Here is a 15,576-nt window from a genome sequence, read left to right as displayed (position 1 = left end):
TGTCGGGTGGGATGAATAACATGTGGGCAATAAAAGTGGGGAAAAAGATCTTAAAAAACGAACTAGAGAGTGTGAAAGCGACCTAGAGATTGTGGAAACGAACTAGAGATTGTGGAAACGAACAAGAGATTGTGAAAACGAATTAGAGATTGTGAAAACGAACTAGAGATTGTGAAAGCGACCTAGAGATTGTGGAAACGAACTAGAGGTTATGAAAACGAACTAGAGATTGTGAAAATGAACTAGTGCTTGTGAAAATAAACTAGATATTGTGAAAATGAACTAGAGCTTCTGAAAATGAACTAGAGATTGTGAAAATGAACTACATATTGTGGAAACGAACTAGAGATTGTGAAAACGAACTAGAGATTGTGGAAACGAACTAGAGATTGTGAAAATGAACTAGAGATTGTGAAAATGAACTAGAGATTGTGAAAATGAACTAGAGATTGTGAAAATGAACTAGAGATTGTGAAAATGAACTAGAGATTGTGGAAACGAACTAGAGATTGTGAAAACGAACTAGAGATTGTGAAAATGAACTAGAGCTTGTGAAAATGAACTAGAGATTGTGAAAATGAACTAGATATTGTGAAAATGAACTAGAGATTGTGAAAATGAACTAGAGATTGTGAAAATGAACTAGAGATTGTGAAAATGAACTAGAGATTGTGAAAATGAACTAGAGATTGTGAAAATGAACTAGAGCTTGTGAAAATGAACTAGAGATTGTGAAAATGAACTAGAGATTGTGAAAATGAACTAGAGATTGTGAAAATGAACTAGATACTTTGGAAAAGAAATAGAGATTGTAAAAACGAACTAGTGAGATTTGAAACGAACTAGAGGTTGTGAAAATGAACTAGAAATTGTGGAAACGAACTAGATATTGTGGAAACGAACTAGAGGTTGTGAAAATGAACTAGAGATTGTGGAAACGAACTAGATATTGTGGAAACGAACTAGAGATTGTGAAAATGAACTATATATGGTGAAAATGAACTAGAGATTGTGAAAATGAACTAGAGATTGTGAAAAAGAACTAGAGATTGTGAAAATGAACTAGTGCTTGTGAAAATAAACTAGATATTGTGAAAATGAACTAGAGCTTCTGAAAATGAACTAGAGATTGTGAAAATGAACTACATATTGTGGAAACGAACTAGAGATTGTGAAAGTGACCTGGAGATTGTGGAAACGAACTAGAGATTGTGAAAATGAACTAGAGATTGTGAAAATGAACTAGATATTTTGGAAACGAACAAGAAATTGTGAAAATGAACTAGATACTATGGAAAAGAAATAGAGATTGTAAAAACGAACTAGTGAGTTTTGAAACGAACTAGAGGTTGTGAAAATGAACTAGAAATTGTGTAAGATTGTGGAAACGACCTAGATATTGTGGAAACGAACTAGAGATTGTGAAAATGAACTATATATGGTGAAAATGAACTAGAGATTGTGAAAATGAACTAGAGATTGTGAAAATGAACTAGAGATTATGAAAACGAACTAGAGATTGTGAAAACAAACTAGAGATTGTGAAAATGAACTAGTGCTTGTGAAAATGAACTAGAGATTGTGAAAATGAACTAGAGATTGTGAAAATGAACTAGATATTGTGAAAATGAACTAGAGATTGTGAAAATGAACTAGAGATTGTGAAAATGAACTAGAGATTGTGAAAATGAACTAGAGATTGTGGAAACGAACTAGAGATTGTGAAAACGAACTAGAGATTGTGAAAATGAACTAGAGCATGTGAAAATGAACTAGAGATTGTGAAAACGAACTAGAGATTGTGAAAATGAACTAGAGATTGTGAAAATGAACTAGAGATTGTGAAAATGAACTAGAGCTTGTGAAAACGAACTAGAGATTGTGAAAATGAACTAGAGATTGTGAAAAAGAACTAGAGATTGTGAAAATGAACTAGATATTGTGGAAACGAACTAGAGATTGTGAAAATGAACTAGAGCATGGTGAAAATGAACTAGAGATTGTGAAAATGAACTAGAGATTGTGAAAATGAACTAGAGATTGTGAAAATGAACTAGTGCTTGTGAAAATGAAACTAGAGATTGTGAAAATGAACTAGAGCTTGTGAAAATAAACTAATAGAGATTGTGAAAATGAACTAGAGATTGTGAAAATGAACTAGAGATTGTGAAAATGAACTAGAGATTGTGAAAATGAACTAGAGATTGTGAAAATGAACTAGAGATTGTGAAAATGAACTAGAGATTGTGAAAATGAACTAGAGATTGTGAAAATGAACTAGATATTTTGGAAAACGAACTAGAGATTGTGAAAATGAACTATATATGGTGAAAATGAACTAGAGATTGTGAAAATGAACTAGAGATTGTGAAAATGAACTAGAGATTGTGAAAATGAACTAGAGATTGTGGAAACGAACTAGAGATTGTGAAAACGAACTAGAGATTGTGAAAATGAACTAGAGCTTGTGAAAATAAACTAATAGAGATTGTGAAAATGAACTAGAGATTGTGAAAATGAACTAGAGATTGTGAAAATGAACTAGTGCTTGTGAAAATGAACTAGAGATTGTGGAAACAAACTAGAGATTGTGAAAATGAACTATATATTGTGACAATGAACTAGAGCTAGTGAAAATGAACTAGAGATTGTGAAAATGAACCAGATATTGTGGAAACGAACTAGAGATTATGGAAATGAACGAGAGATTGTGAAAACGAACTAGAGATTTAGGAAATAAACTAGAGATTGTGGAAATAAACTAGAGATTGTGAAAATGAATTATATATGGTGAAAATGAACTACAGATTGTGAAAACAAACTAGAGATTGTGAAAATGAACTAAAGATTGTGGAAACGAACTAGAGATTGTGAAAATGAACTATATATTGTGAAAATGAACTAGTGATTGTGAAAATGAACTAGAGATTGTGGAAACGAACTAGAGATTGTGAAAATGAACTATATATTGTGAAAATGAACTAGAGATTGTGAAAATGAACTAGAGATTGTGAAAATGAACAAGAGATTGTGGAAACGAACTAGAGATTGTGAAAACGAACTAGAGATTGTGAAAATGAACTAGAGATTGTGAAAATAAATTAATAGAGATTGTGAAAATGAACTAGGCATTGTGAAAATGAAGTAGAGATTGTGAAAATCAACGAGCGATTGTTAAGGCGAACTATGTGATTTGACTTTGGACGGGATGTTTTGTGTTGTGGTTTATTCGTATTCGGGTAGGTTGATGATCGAGTGGTATATTGTAAATATCAAATGGACAATGAAACTGAGAAATCGAACTGAAGATAGCGAAACAAAAGATATGATTTGGGATGGAATGAGAAAGAACAATAAACTTTGGTTTAGACTGATGAGAATCTAAGACGCTGTCACATAAATATCTGTTTTTTATAAGAAGCTATCGGGGGATCCATATATTGTCAGCAGTAAACACGAATGCGACAAAAACCTCGTTATTACATGATAGCCGTATATATAGTGGATTAAAGACTGGTTAGGGTTACATTCCAATCATACCATGATGGAAATTCTACTGGAATAAAGCATAATCGAAAATTAAATTATTAAAATGAAAAAGTTTGAAAATAAACGCAAAACCGAATTGTCTATAATTGATGAAATTCGTTAATTTAGGTTCATTCATTGATAATACGGGATAATGTTTTCTGAGATAAAGTTGTGAAGCTGTCTAAGTATCCGGGATTCTAGTTTCCGCTCCCCGATGCTGACCCAGAAAATGACAAACTTTTAAAATATTAATACGGAGATACTCTGTAGGACGTTGATAGAGACCATGTTGCTCGTAAAACGGCAACCGATCTGTCCGCTCAGAAAGACAATCTGAGTAGAATAAGATTACTTCCTATATGGCATTGCTTTTTGTGTAATTCTGCGCTTTAAGTATACAGACATGCACGCGCGCGCTCTCGGGCTATCAACGGACATATCAGTATAGTTCTAAGGCGGATTTGATTCGCCGTCGGGTTGATCCAGAAAGTTTTGTAGTATCACAATCGCTGTAAAAAACGATGTATATTGCTTGTATGCCCAGGGGAATTTTGAAACACATATTGAGGAATGTTCGTGATCAAACTCATATCTTTTACCACGAGCAAACACCAGTTAGATCCCTAGGGGTCGACAGACAACGATCCCTGCCAATCTGCACCATCTCGGTCGAGACTGATTCAATATATATACTTGTATATACACTTGGTACTATCATCTTCGCCCAAGTATGACCGGATCGCGTGGTAGCCTCACCCCGGCGGTGTTGATTACCGGAACTTACATGTTTTATGACTTACAAGGTTTATGTAACTGTAATTAAGGGCACGATTGCTTTCTTTGATATGTATACCTTCATTTTAAAAGAGTTTTCGATTAAGAATAAAAAAAAATCTTGATTTTGTTTTTTTTTATTATGTAATTTTTGTTTTTGTCGGTTTTAAAATCCCCGCTTGTTCTGTGTTGTATATATGAACCAACATTAAAATTATAAAAACTGGTTTGACAATGCATGGGAGCGCTATATATGATACTAGCAGTAATGACGGTAAGGTTATAAATAATTAAAGGGGAAATAACTCTATTGTAAAGAATTAAGGTATCAATGCGATGCAAACCACTGTCCTATATATGATTATTTACACAGTAAGTATCAGTAAACAGGTTTTTACTGTGTAGTCAGACTTAGCATGCCAGCAAAAACCAATCGATATCTGTAACTCTAACATGGTATTATTAACTTGTGACAGTCCTCCTATGCACCGTTTCAAATTGAAACACATATATTTCCCGCAAGTTTGACATTTTGTGTTAATAGTTTTTTGTAACTGGGTTTTTAGGCTTCCTGTGTTCGCTACCTTGGTTTGAAAATAATTAACCAAACTTCATTTATGACATAGTCAGACGTGTAATAGAAATAGAACAGAGACTATGACACAGTCAGACGTGTAATATAAATAGAACAGAGACTATTTTCTAATTATTTTACGAGCCGGAATGCAGTATATAGAATTTTGTTTGTTTTACTCTACAGTGTGTTTCCGGTGAAGGTCGACAGAAATTGTGGGGAGATTACTCATCTGATTCCGACCAAAATTGCTGTATAAGATTAATCGACGTCATTTAATTGCTTGTGTCAGATATTTCTCATATTTCATTAAAAAAAACAACTCCTTATTAATCTAAGTGGTTATTTCTGATTCCGAAGTACCCAAGTTTAGCTCAATTGCGCATGGGCGTTTCGGCAAGTATGGGTTTGAATCTCAGCTTAGAAAAGAGCCGATCGAAGGCGTGTGTTATGTAACTGAACAAGAAAATGGATGTATTGTGATTCCAAATTTTACATTTGTCTGAAGATTTATTCCGTGTAATTATCTCCATTTTTAACGTTCTTATAATTAACAGTTATAAATGGGCCTTAATAGGGAGTCTATTTTTTCTCTATACGTGGGAACTGAAAATTTTTGTTTTCATTAACTAATTAGTACATGGATTGGTATTTATCATTTAGATGGATTTTCTGGTGTCGGATATTAATATTAATTGTAATGATTTACTAAGTAATTTCGAATTACTTTACATTTATTTACGGACACAGTGCATTTATAATGGCTGGTCTTGTTTCTGTTGTTGTACAAGATCCAATTAACCAGATATGTTGTACCAGTATGGTTTTAGAAACAAGAGCAAAACTGACGTTCCAGAGATAAATCGCCAACCTATGTCCAGTATCTGTCTGCTAACAACAATGCCAAAGTAATCATGGAGTGGAGTTCTGTTTGTACACAACTGCACTGTGTTGGAGAAACTCAATTCATTGATTAACAGCTTCCAACCCTATGAAACATCACTGTTGAGCCAAAAGATAACAGACGGAAGTCATTTGAGTTTAATGGCTAATCTTATTATGAATATTAGATTAGTTAATATTTAGTATTCATCTTGTCCATCCAGAATGGATTTTTAGATTTACAATGTACAGCTGTAGAATTATTCCCTTTTATGTACATATGAATTATGCAGTTATTCCGGTCAGTTTATATACAAGGAACGATAATCTAATCAATCCCCTACATTTTAATCTACAACCGAGAAATCGATTTAGTGGTTTTAATTGAAATTAGACTAAGTAAAGTGGTTTTGATACGTGGCATATCGAAGTCGTATCACTGGCAGTGAAACTTAATTAACATCCACATCAATAGTATAGATATGTTGTCGACATTTTTTCTTTAAATGTCAAATGGAAATTAATTACAAGATTAAAAAAGCTTTACTGCACGAAGATTGAATTAACACCAAGCCATGTTAACCGTGCGACATGAAAAGGCATGTATACGATCATCATTTAAAAGGCTTCTAACACATCACATCTATTTTCGTTACGACGTTTTTCATCACGAAATGCATGTACACAATCAGCAACATAGAAGGTGACTACAGTTATGCGTATTACGGCCTGTCTAATATAGTTTCATTCATTTTCATTATCCAACACATTCTGTTTCTCTCAGTGATGTTGTACAAATCTATTACAGTTCATTACAACTTTGAAATACCAACGTTTTAGGGAAGCCTTCATCCCGGCACCGTGATGCAATGAAACGTACATCTCAACAAAACATCATGATTGATTTCAGTATTTGAAACACGTGGTCTATATCAAACACTCGCAGACTGTAGTAATTCTTCATAACAATCCCTGGGAAGTTCCTCTTACAAGCAAATACAACACATATAAATAATAAAAAAAAACAGGCTCGTTAAATTTAATCGAAGACGGAAATTGAAATTATACTTAAGCGCCATACGTACAATATTATGGTTGAAGATATTACGGATCGGTAGATCAAAACGAAACAAAACAATCACTCATATTAGATAAACATTTACGTTTTATGTAGGATTCAAACATTTCTTTGAAGTAGGGAAGTAAGTGCTATTATTACACGTGAACTGGAACAGACTTTTTAATTCTATTACAGAAGGTTTTAACAGTAGAGATTTCACTCTGACAAGAACCAATTAAAGCAAACTACCAGAAGCCTCTCATCTAACCTACTGGAACTCTTGTTCCCAACCCATCCGACCGGTGTTCGATTCCCTGACTTTGTTATTTGAAGGCCCACTATCTTTCTGAAACGGCTTTTAATTTTTAAAATGGGAATTTAAAACGAGATCGATAATTTTGTAGAATCGCAAAAATCATTAACTTACCGTTAATACTACACTTATCATAATCCTCTGAACAATTTAATTAAAATGAATAAAATGTTAATTTTCAAAACGCGGTTCATCTTATGTTTCCCGCCATCGTCCTTAATACCACGTGGTGGTTGAATGTTACTGCGCCCGACGGCAAACCAGCGAAATGAATCTCCTTAGCTATTATATATTATGCAGGTAATTTTGCATATGTTTGGTGATGTTAACTCATCTTATGCCATCGATATGTATTTTCTTATGTTATTAACGTTTTCAAGAAACCTTTAAATTTTGCTCCGGAAAGGTAGTGAGCCTTTAAAATATTTTCTTTTGTAAACCAATTTTAAGTATTAGTTTTCGTGATTTTTGCAAAATTTTAATATAAATAAGTGTACAAGCATTCCGGTGAGTAATTTTTTAAACATACAGGTTATCCTAAAGTTAAATCCATTATTGGAAATTATCTTTATAGCATAAATATCTCCTGTCAAAATATTCCTACAACTATCTTAAACAATAGCCCGGATTTGCACAAAAAAATCTTTTGATTCCAAAAGTTCTTTTATTAGGTAGAACTATATCTTTTTCGTGCTTGGTATGTACTTCAAAGACACAAGTGTATTTTGATATTTCAACTTCTACCTAAATTAATCAAATTTCCCCGAGGCTAAAGCCAAGATACCCCAAAGAAATCCGTCACAGATTGCAGAGACAGAAAGCAGCATGGCAGGTTCTCCCTCTGGAAGGTTAAATCGGATTTACCCTTCTCTATCTTCCTCGTTTATATCTGTTTTTAAAGGGAAAATAAATCTTGCTATCATGATCGAGTACTGAGAAATATATTAAACGCGGGTCTCCGTGTGTTTAGGTAAGACTATGGGAAGAAACGCATTAACAACAAACCCTCTCACTCAGCAATTTCAATTAAAACCTGACAAGATTTACAAGAAATCCTGACAATTGCCACTAGCGTACTTTAACTGTTGTGACAAATGAGAAGTTTTAAATTACATATGGTCACTTCTGGATACAATACGGCAACGCAATCGCAAAAGGTGTTTTGCGACTTTGTACTAATTTAACGGGAAAACCCAGCGCTCGAAATGAAAGTTGAAAATGCTTTACAAATGAACAAGAATTGCACTTTACCGATAATGACATATCTACTTGTGTCAAACCCATCAACCATATTCATTCAACCAGATTTATTTTAGTTTCGAACCATTGCTCGAGGACCGCGCGGCGCGTTAGCCCGTGGATTGTTGACACAAGCGTTTCTGACACCAGGAGCAGTTGATAACCGCGCGTGCGTACTTGAGAGTCGATAATGACGATCGCACGTGTGAGAAGACCCCCTCCCCGACTGTAGGTGCTATCAAGTCGCTTCACTTGAGACGCCTATTTTACACTTAAGTACTAATTAACTTGAGGAGTTGTCGACCCTTGATGTAAATATTGTTTCTCAGTAAATATAATACTTAAATTGGATTCTTGTATTACGAGATATACATACAATGTAGCTATAGCGGCCGAGAAATAATCTTCAATATCATTATTTTTTTATGAAAAAATGGAATAATGCCATATCTTTTAGCAAGTCCGCGCTCTAACGAATTCAGCTTTGAAAATAACTATATAAACTTTGAAAGGGATATTATAATTACATTATCACAAAAGTATGAGTGGAGGGATAGGGGTAAAGGAAATGAAGTAATTAAATAATTCTTAATCTTTGAAAGTTAAAGCACACAACAATTTTAATAAACGGGCGTGTCAACCTATTTTTTTTTTTTACATCGGAACTGACAAATATTTGAATTGGAATCACAGAAATAGATATATGGGGATGTGGTGGCCAAGTGGTAAACGTATCTCAAATTCTACTATTATATGTCTCCAATTCTGGATCGAAAGTTTCAGACCTGTCTGCATGCAGCAATTGCCGGAACATGTGTTGGTCGATGATTTTTCTCTTGAAATTACGCCTTATTCATAATCATAAACTATACACGTTCCTTAAGAGCTCTAATCGCCCATATACCATATATAAGACAGTTACTTAAACCAAATAACAGCGGATTACTGTAACACGCCTTTGCCATAAAATACTAAGGGGCGAATTAATATTGGAAAACAGGCTCGTCGCAGAGAAGCCCTAACAAGGCTATTTTATCGTGTCAGCCAGTTATTTGGACGGATTTCAGCGCCTAATCCACGTTTTACTACTAGTTTCAAAGTATTAGAAAATTGAATTACATGACTTTGTGTAAATGCAGGCGTGATTATTGGTGTTCTCTTTCCTGGTTTATCAAATATCTCTGGGAGGCCTCATATTAAACATTATAAGAGTTGGAAGCAATATTTCAAGCAGATAGATTCGATATGCTGGTATAGTTTTTCTTTACTTCTTAGGGCCGCTATCAGTCATCATTAATTTCTGTAGGTTTTACGCCCATGCCTGCACGTTTTACATTATATTCCTATTATGATCATGACTGTACTATCTTGCATCGAATAAGTAATTAAAGAATATTAAAGCTAACAAAAACAAGTTTAAAAAAACCAAACAAAGAAAAAAATGAAAAAGAACTAGAAAACAAACAAAAGAAATGAAAATTGATGAGAAAAAAATTGCAAAAACTTAAAATAAAAGGAAGGAAATAAACCAGAAGCAAAACCAAGGCTGCCAAATTTTATAAACATGCACGCTATTTTTATTTCATATGTAAATTTTAAAAACACATTTGTGTATGAAGAACCCTGTAGTGTTGGCAATAGAGGCTGAAATCTGATATACCACTTTTAAATGCCAGAAAAATTGACAGAAAATTATATACAAAACATTACAGTAGATATACATATAGAAACTTGATCATCCAAGCTTACACTTTTACTACAAATAATGCAACTCTCTCTCTGTCATACAAATATACTCGGCTACATCACCTAATATCAATTCGAGACCATTATTTGAAATGTACAACTTACAAGAGAGCATTACGCCGAAACGGAAACTGTCAAATTAAGTCATACATTTCTATTTCCGATTTGTAATGTCACTTTTACGACGTATATACATAAATCGCTTTAACAATGACATCACGATAGGGCGATAATTGAAACCAACACCTTTAAGAGAAATTATTTTTAGGGATGCCCGTTTCACTTAATACGTAATTGTCAGACAATTTTCAAGGTTACGTGCGTTTCCATGACGGTCGCGATATAAAACAATTCAGAAACGTAAAATATCCGACAAAGCGCATCAATAAAACAAATCTAAAAAAATCGTTTATCGACCGAGTACTATTTCCATTAATGGGAAAGCTGAATGTGTGCTACATTATAAGCCATTGTTCTACTATAGGTTATTAGAGATATGTCTGAGTCTTTAGCAACCATCGGTAACATGGTAGATATATTTAGTGCTTAATCCATTAAGGCCCACGACATCTTCAAAGATGAATGATGGACGTAGAAAGGGAGAAATATTTGAAGGAATAACTAATATGAAGTAGAAGAAATGGCACCTATGTTTTAGTATTATGTATGAGTTTTGTATCTGTTGAGGCCACAGGGCGAAGACCTCTGCAATTTTACCGATAAAATAGGTAGCTTTTGATATTTAGAACTATTTATACAAGATAAAGTAGTTGATGGATGAGAGTGTTTGTTGGAACATGATCTATAGGAAGCAAAGTCGTGTGTAAATAAACTTCCAAATTCCCCAAGGGCCAACCCCCTCCTACCCCTTCCCACACAAGATCAACCCAGTTTCAGAATTTATTCCTCCCCTGTTTAACAGGTACAATGTTAAGGCTATCACTTGAGTCTATATTCACGTGGTTCATAAAAAAGCTTAAGATTACAGATAGGGCCTAAGACATTATATCGTTTCGGTCGAGTAAGTTATAGAGAAGATCACTATCGCACCATTTCGTCAAGTGTTCTATCAGATGCGATAACGCTCTCTCACATACGATAGCTTATACCATTACTAAAGGTCCAAAACATTTCACCGGGAGCGATTCACTCCGGTGTCACAATATTACACTACAATATCTCTACCCCAAGGTCCAAACTTTTACAGAGCGGTAAAACTCGATTTACCGTGTTTAATACAACAAAGGACTGTGTGTATCACACTATCTTGTCTCGTAGCACTACCCGCTGATCAGAGCTGAACTTGTTTGCCAATGTTTAACGGAACAATTACAGTCGTGTGATGCAGTTTGACGCCAATATGATTCTAAACGTTTCGAGCCTTAATAGAAGAAAATGCTTCCTTATATTGAATTTTATCCGCGGTATGTGGTAAGATATCAGATATCATGACTTTGGATCTATCACTGTAAAGATTGTGTTATTTTCCCATTTTTGAATTCACATTTTGAAACCCACGTAGGAATTTTTTTTTTCTGGTTTCCTTTTTGCCAAACACATAATTGTAGAGCAATATTGAATTTTTGACAGCACGTCTCGAGAAAATTATACCTTCTCTTAAATACAGAGCATTATTTTTTCTTATTTCAATATTAGAGAAAAAAATTAATAACTCAAAAGTTTTTGTCGAATTAGAATGGTAGAAATTGACATTAGCGGATCTGCATTCATTTTAACTTCACAAGAATGAATTAAATTGACTACTTTTTGAAATCGTAATTAAATGCATATTTGTAGCGCCTGTTTCAAACGCGTCCTTTGAGATTTGATCACGTGATGTTGCAGCCTCGGAAGCGACTGCATAAGACTGTCATGTGACACTTTAATAGCGCAGCTAATAAAAATAGCATTTGCTTGTTTTGTCATTTAGCCGGAGATGCAGATAAATGGCACACTGTAATTTCAAAGCAGAGTAAACGTCACAAACCATTAAAGAGAAAAAGAGATTGCAGTTGAGAAAAAATACTTAAATTGAACAGAATTCTCTATCAAAGACTATTAAATGGAAAGGAACACTCACCCCGTAAGCTTGCTTTCCACCCGGTTTCTGGCCCTTGTCATCGTAATAAGTTTCATCAGAAGGAATTTGTTGGTCAGGGCTGAAAGCAAAAGTCACTTCCTTCCGTTTCCGTTCTAGTTCTGATATCACTTCCGCTACCGGTTTATTTAGGGTGCCGTACGTGTTGTTAGGGACTCCGACCAGACCGTTGGCCGTGATGTTATCAGAAGTTGGTTTTCTCGATCTATCCTTATTAGTATCGATTCTCCTAATAATACATATCACTAAGATTATTCCAGTCGATAGTACTAGCGTCACACCTACCAAAGAAACGACGATAATTATATTGATGTTTTTGTTGGAACCTAGCGTTGTCCCAACGATAATTCTCAACGTCTGTCGAGACCTTCGTGGGGGGTCCCCTTGATCTGTTGCAATTATGTTTAGAGAAAATTCACTGCCGGCGAATAATTCAACACTTTTCTGCAAAATTACATCTCCAGTCTCGGAAAATATCCTGAAGTATGACGTAAGATTATCTCCATCGAAACTGTAAGAAACTTCACCATTCAACCCTTCATCCGGATCCTGTGCGCGCACTGTGCCGATAACACTTCCGGGAGGTGTTCCCACCGATATTACTACTGTATTGTTTGTATAACTTGGAAAAAGAATATTGGGACTATTGTCATTTTCGTCCTCGATGAATATTTTCACATTTGCTGTGCTGCTCAAGGTGGGGCGGCCAAGGTCGGACGCCATTACTTTAAAGTCGTAGAATTTCTTTCTCTCGCGGTCTAACTCTGAGGTAGTTTTTATTATACCGTCTGAGTACACCACAAATGGAAGTGTGCTAAAAATAGGCGATTCTTCGGCTAACGAGAAAACGACCCTTCCACTGTCTCCCTCGTCGTCATCCATAGCCATTAGTCTACCTACAATCGTCCCAGCCTGCCGATTTTCTTTTCGCTTAAATATGAACAAATTCTCCAGAAATTGTGGTTTATTGTCGTTGACATCTTCCACGGTGAGCGATACAGTAGCAGTCCCTGATTTTGGAGGACTTCCTCCATCGATGGCGAGCACTTTAAACATGAATGAGGACTTCCGCTCGCGATCAAAAACAGTGTTGGCACGAATCATACCCGTATGAGCGTCTACCTGAATTATAGTATCGTTTGAATGTAGTAAGCGATATTTGACCTCGGCATTCTGACCTTCGTCGTAATCTGTCGCTGTTACCTGAAGTATTTCCTTACCTACTTTGTTGTTCTCGTCGATACTAGCAGAGTATGTCTGCATATGAAATATTGGAGGATTATCGTTAACGTCCAGTACCTCCACATAAAAATTGGCGTTAGAGACGAGCATGGGCGTACCGCTGTCCTGGCACGTGACTGTAACGCTGTGTCTCGCGACACGTTCGCGATCCAGTGCCTGAGATACCAGAACTCTGTACTCGTTTATGTCGAGTACCTGTAATTCGAATATTGTACTATCTAAACTACACATGACGATTCCATTGTGTCCAGAATCCTGATCAACTACTGCAACGTGTGCCACAGTTGTTCCGAAAGGTGCAAACTCCGAAATCCTCGCCACGCCGTTCGTTAAAAGCCCCAGAACAATTTCCGGTGGGTTATTTCCGGAATCAAGTACAGTAACAATAACATATGTCTGCGTGGTCATCGGCTGCTGACCACGGTCACTAACCTCTACGATGATTTTGTATGAATTTCCACGGACATAGGTCAATGGGTTTATCAATATAAGTTCACCGGAAGTTGCGTTGATGAAAAATAGATTTTTAATTTCCTCAGTCTGGTGAGGGCTGAGTCCATATCTAACTTCTCCGTTACGTCCAGAGTCAAGGTCAGTCGCGGACAAGGTCACCAAGGTACTACCTACCGGCATGTCCTCTCGGACGGTGACGTTGTACGTCTTTGGACTTAGCACAGGTGCGTTATCATTAACGTCAGTCACGTGCACATGTACGGCAAGATCTGCTGTTTTAGCTGGTACACCACCATCTTTGGCAACAAGCGTCAATTCGTAAAGATCACGTAACTCTCTGTCAAGCGTGCCGTCGACAATGATGCGCACAACGGACGTTCCGTCCAAATTCTTTACAAAATTCACAGAAAAAGGGAAATCCTCGGGGTACAATTTATAACTTTGAATACCATAGTTGGTACTTCGATCGCCGTCCTTAGCGCCATCTACAGTAAAGGAAGTTCCAGGAAGTACTGACTCCGGAATGGAGAGGGATTGGGAAGTTTTCTGAAAAACCGGATAATGATCATTTACGTCTTCAATATACACCACAATACTCAATTTTTTGAAATAGCTGGTAATTGCTGATTGGGCTGTTATTTCAATGTCCAGTTTACATTGGTCAGTATACGGGCAAATGGCCTCCCTGTCCAGTAGGGACGATGTATATAAGTTGCCCGTAGTTTGGTTAATAGTGAAATACTGATGGTCATCGTCCGTCCTACTCGCTAATACACTATACCGTAATGTCCTGTGATCGCTCTCACTTAAGTTTAAGTTCAGATTCGAATCCAGGGCCACATTTCCAATGAACCTACCCCCGGATTGTTCCTCTGGAACTCTATACACTATATCCGTACATACACACATCCCGAGGGCTAGGGCTAGGACCACGCCCGTCAGACCTGCCATTGCTTCTAAGGAGGTCCTATTCAGTCAAATAGTTTAAAGCAATCCACATGCACTTGTGAACTGTGCCATGGCGCTCGTAGTAATTAAGAATTAATCCGATACCATGGAAGGCTGGTTAGCGATCCACATCCTACTCTGTGGCCGTGGAACCCTGGCAGTCATTTTAAGTCCGGTCCATCCAGCTGAGTTCACCACATGACCCTGTGAATGTAATATTATATCAATATTTGTACACACTATTGGTCGTAAGTATTAAATCACCGACAATGTTATTACAAGACGAGAGTTGAAAGTTAACAGTTAGTTGTAAAGTCTTTGTAGACGGCAGAGAATAATGCCGAAATATTTCATGCGATTGACCACACAAATAGGGTATAGTAATGGTCATTATGTCCTGTTTGTGTGGTTAGCACTGTAGAGGTGACGTGTTAAATTAAAACTTTTTTCTCTATACCAAACAGATAACAGTACTACTAGAACTGCCACCACACACGCCGCCATACCGCGTGTCTGTGTGTACACATCGTTCCTGGCAGGCTTTCAGTGATGTAGTCTCCACCCCTTTATCAGTCTGGGCCAATCAGAAGCTTAAAGTCAGTGTCACAGATACACTCTACCAGGTACAAATCCCCTACACTAAAGCTGTGTTATGATCGCTGTGGGGATTTTATGTTTCGTTCATTCGCCAGTAATCCTTTAGAAATGTCACTGTT

At 36.2% G+C, this 15,576-nt stretch overlaps 1 protein-coding gene across 1 annotated transcript in view; it reads right to left on the bottom strand.

Annotated features, from left to right (window-relative positions):
* The window catches only part of LOC138327603 (protocadherin beta-2-like), a 45,016-nt gene that overhangs the window by 12,649 nt on the left and 16,791 nt on the right, over positions 1-15,576 (bottom strand). The window contains exon 2 of the mRNA XM_069273813.1: positions 12,200-15,064. Coding sequence (XP_069129914.1) covers positions 12,200-14,863 — 2,664 coding nt within the window. The 5' untranslated portion in view covers positions 14,864-15,064. The remainder of the gene's footprint in view (positions 1-12,199; positions 15,065-15,576) is intronic.

This window comes from Argopecten irradians, chromosome 7 (assembly GCF_041381155.1).
Source record: "Argopecten irradians isolate NY chromosome 7, Ai_NY, whole genome shotgun sequence".
NCBI classification, from domain to species: Eukaryota; Metazoa; Mollusca; class Bivalvia; order Pectinida; family Pectinidae; genus Argopecten; species Argopecten irradians.
This window is presented reverse-complemented; position numbering and strand designations above follow the sequence as displayed.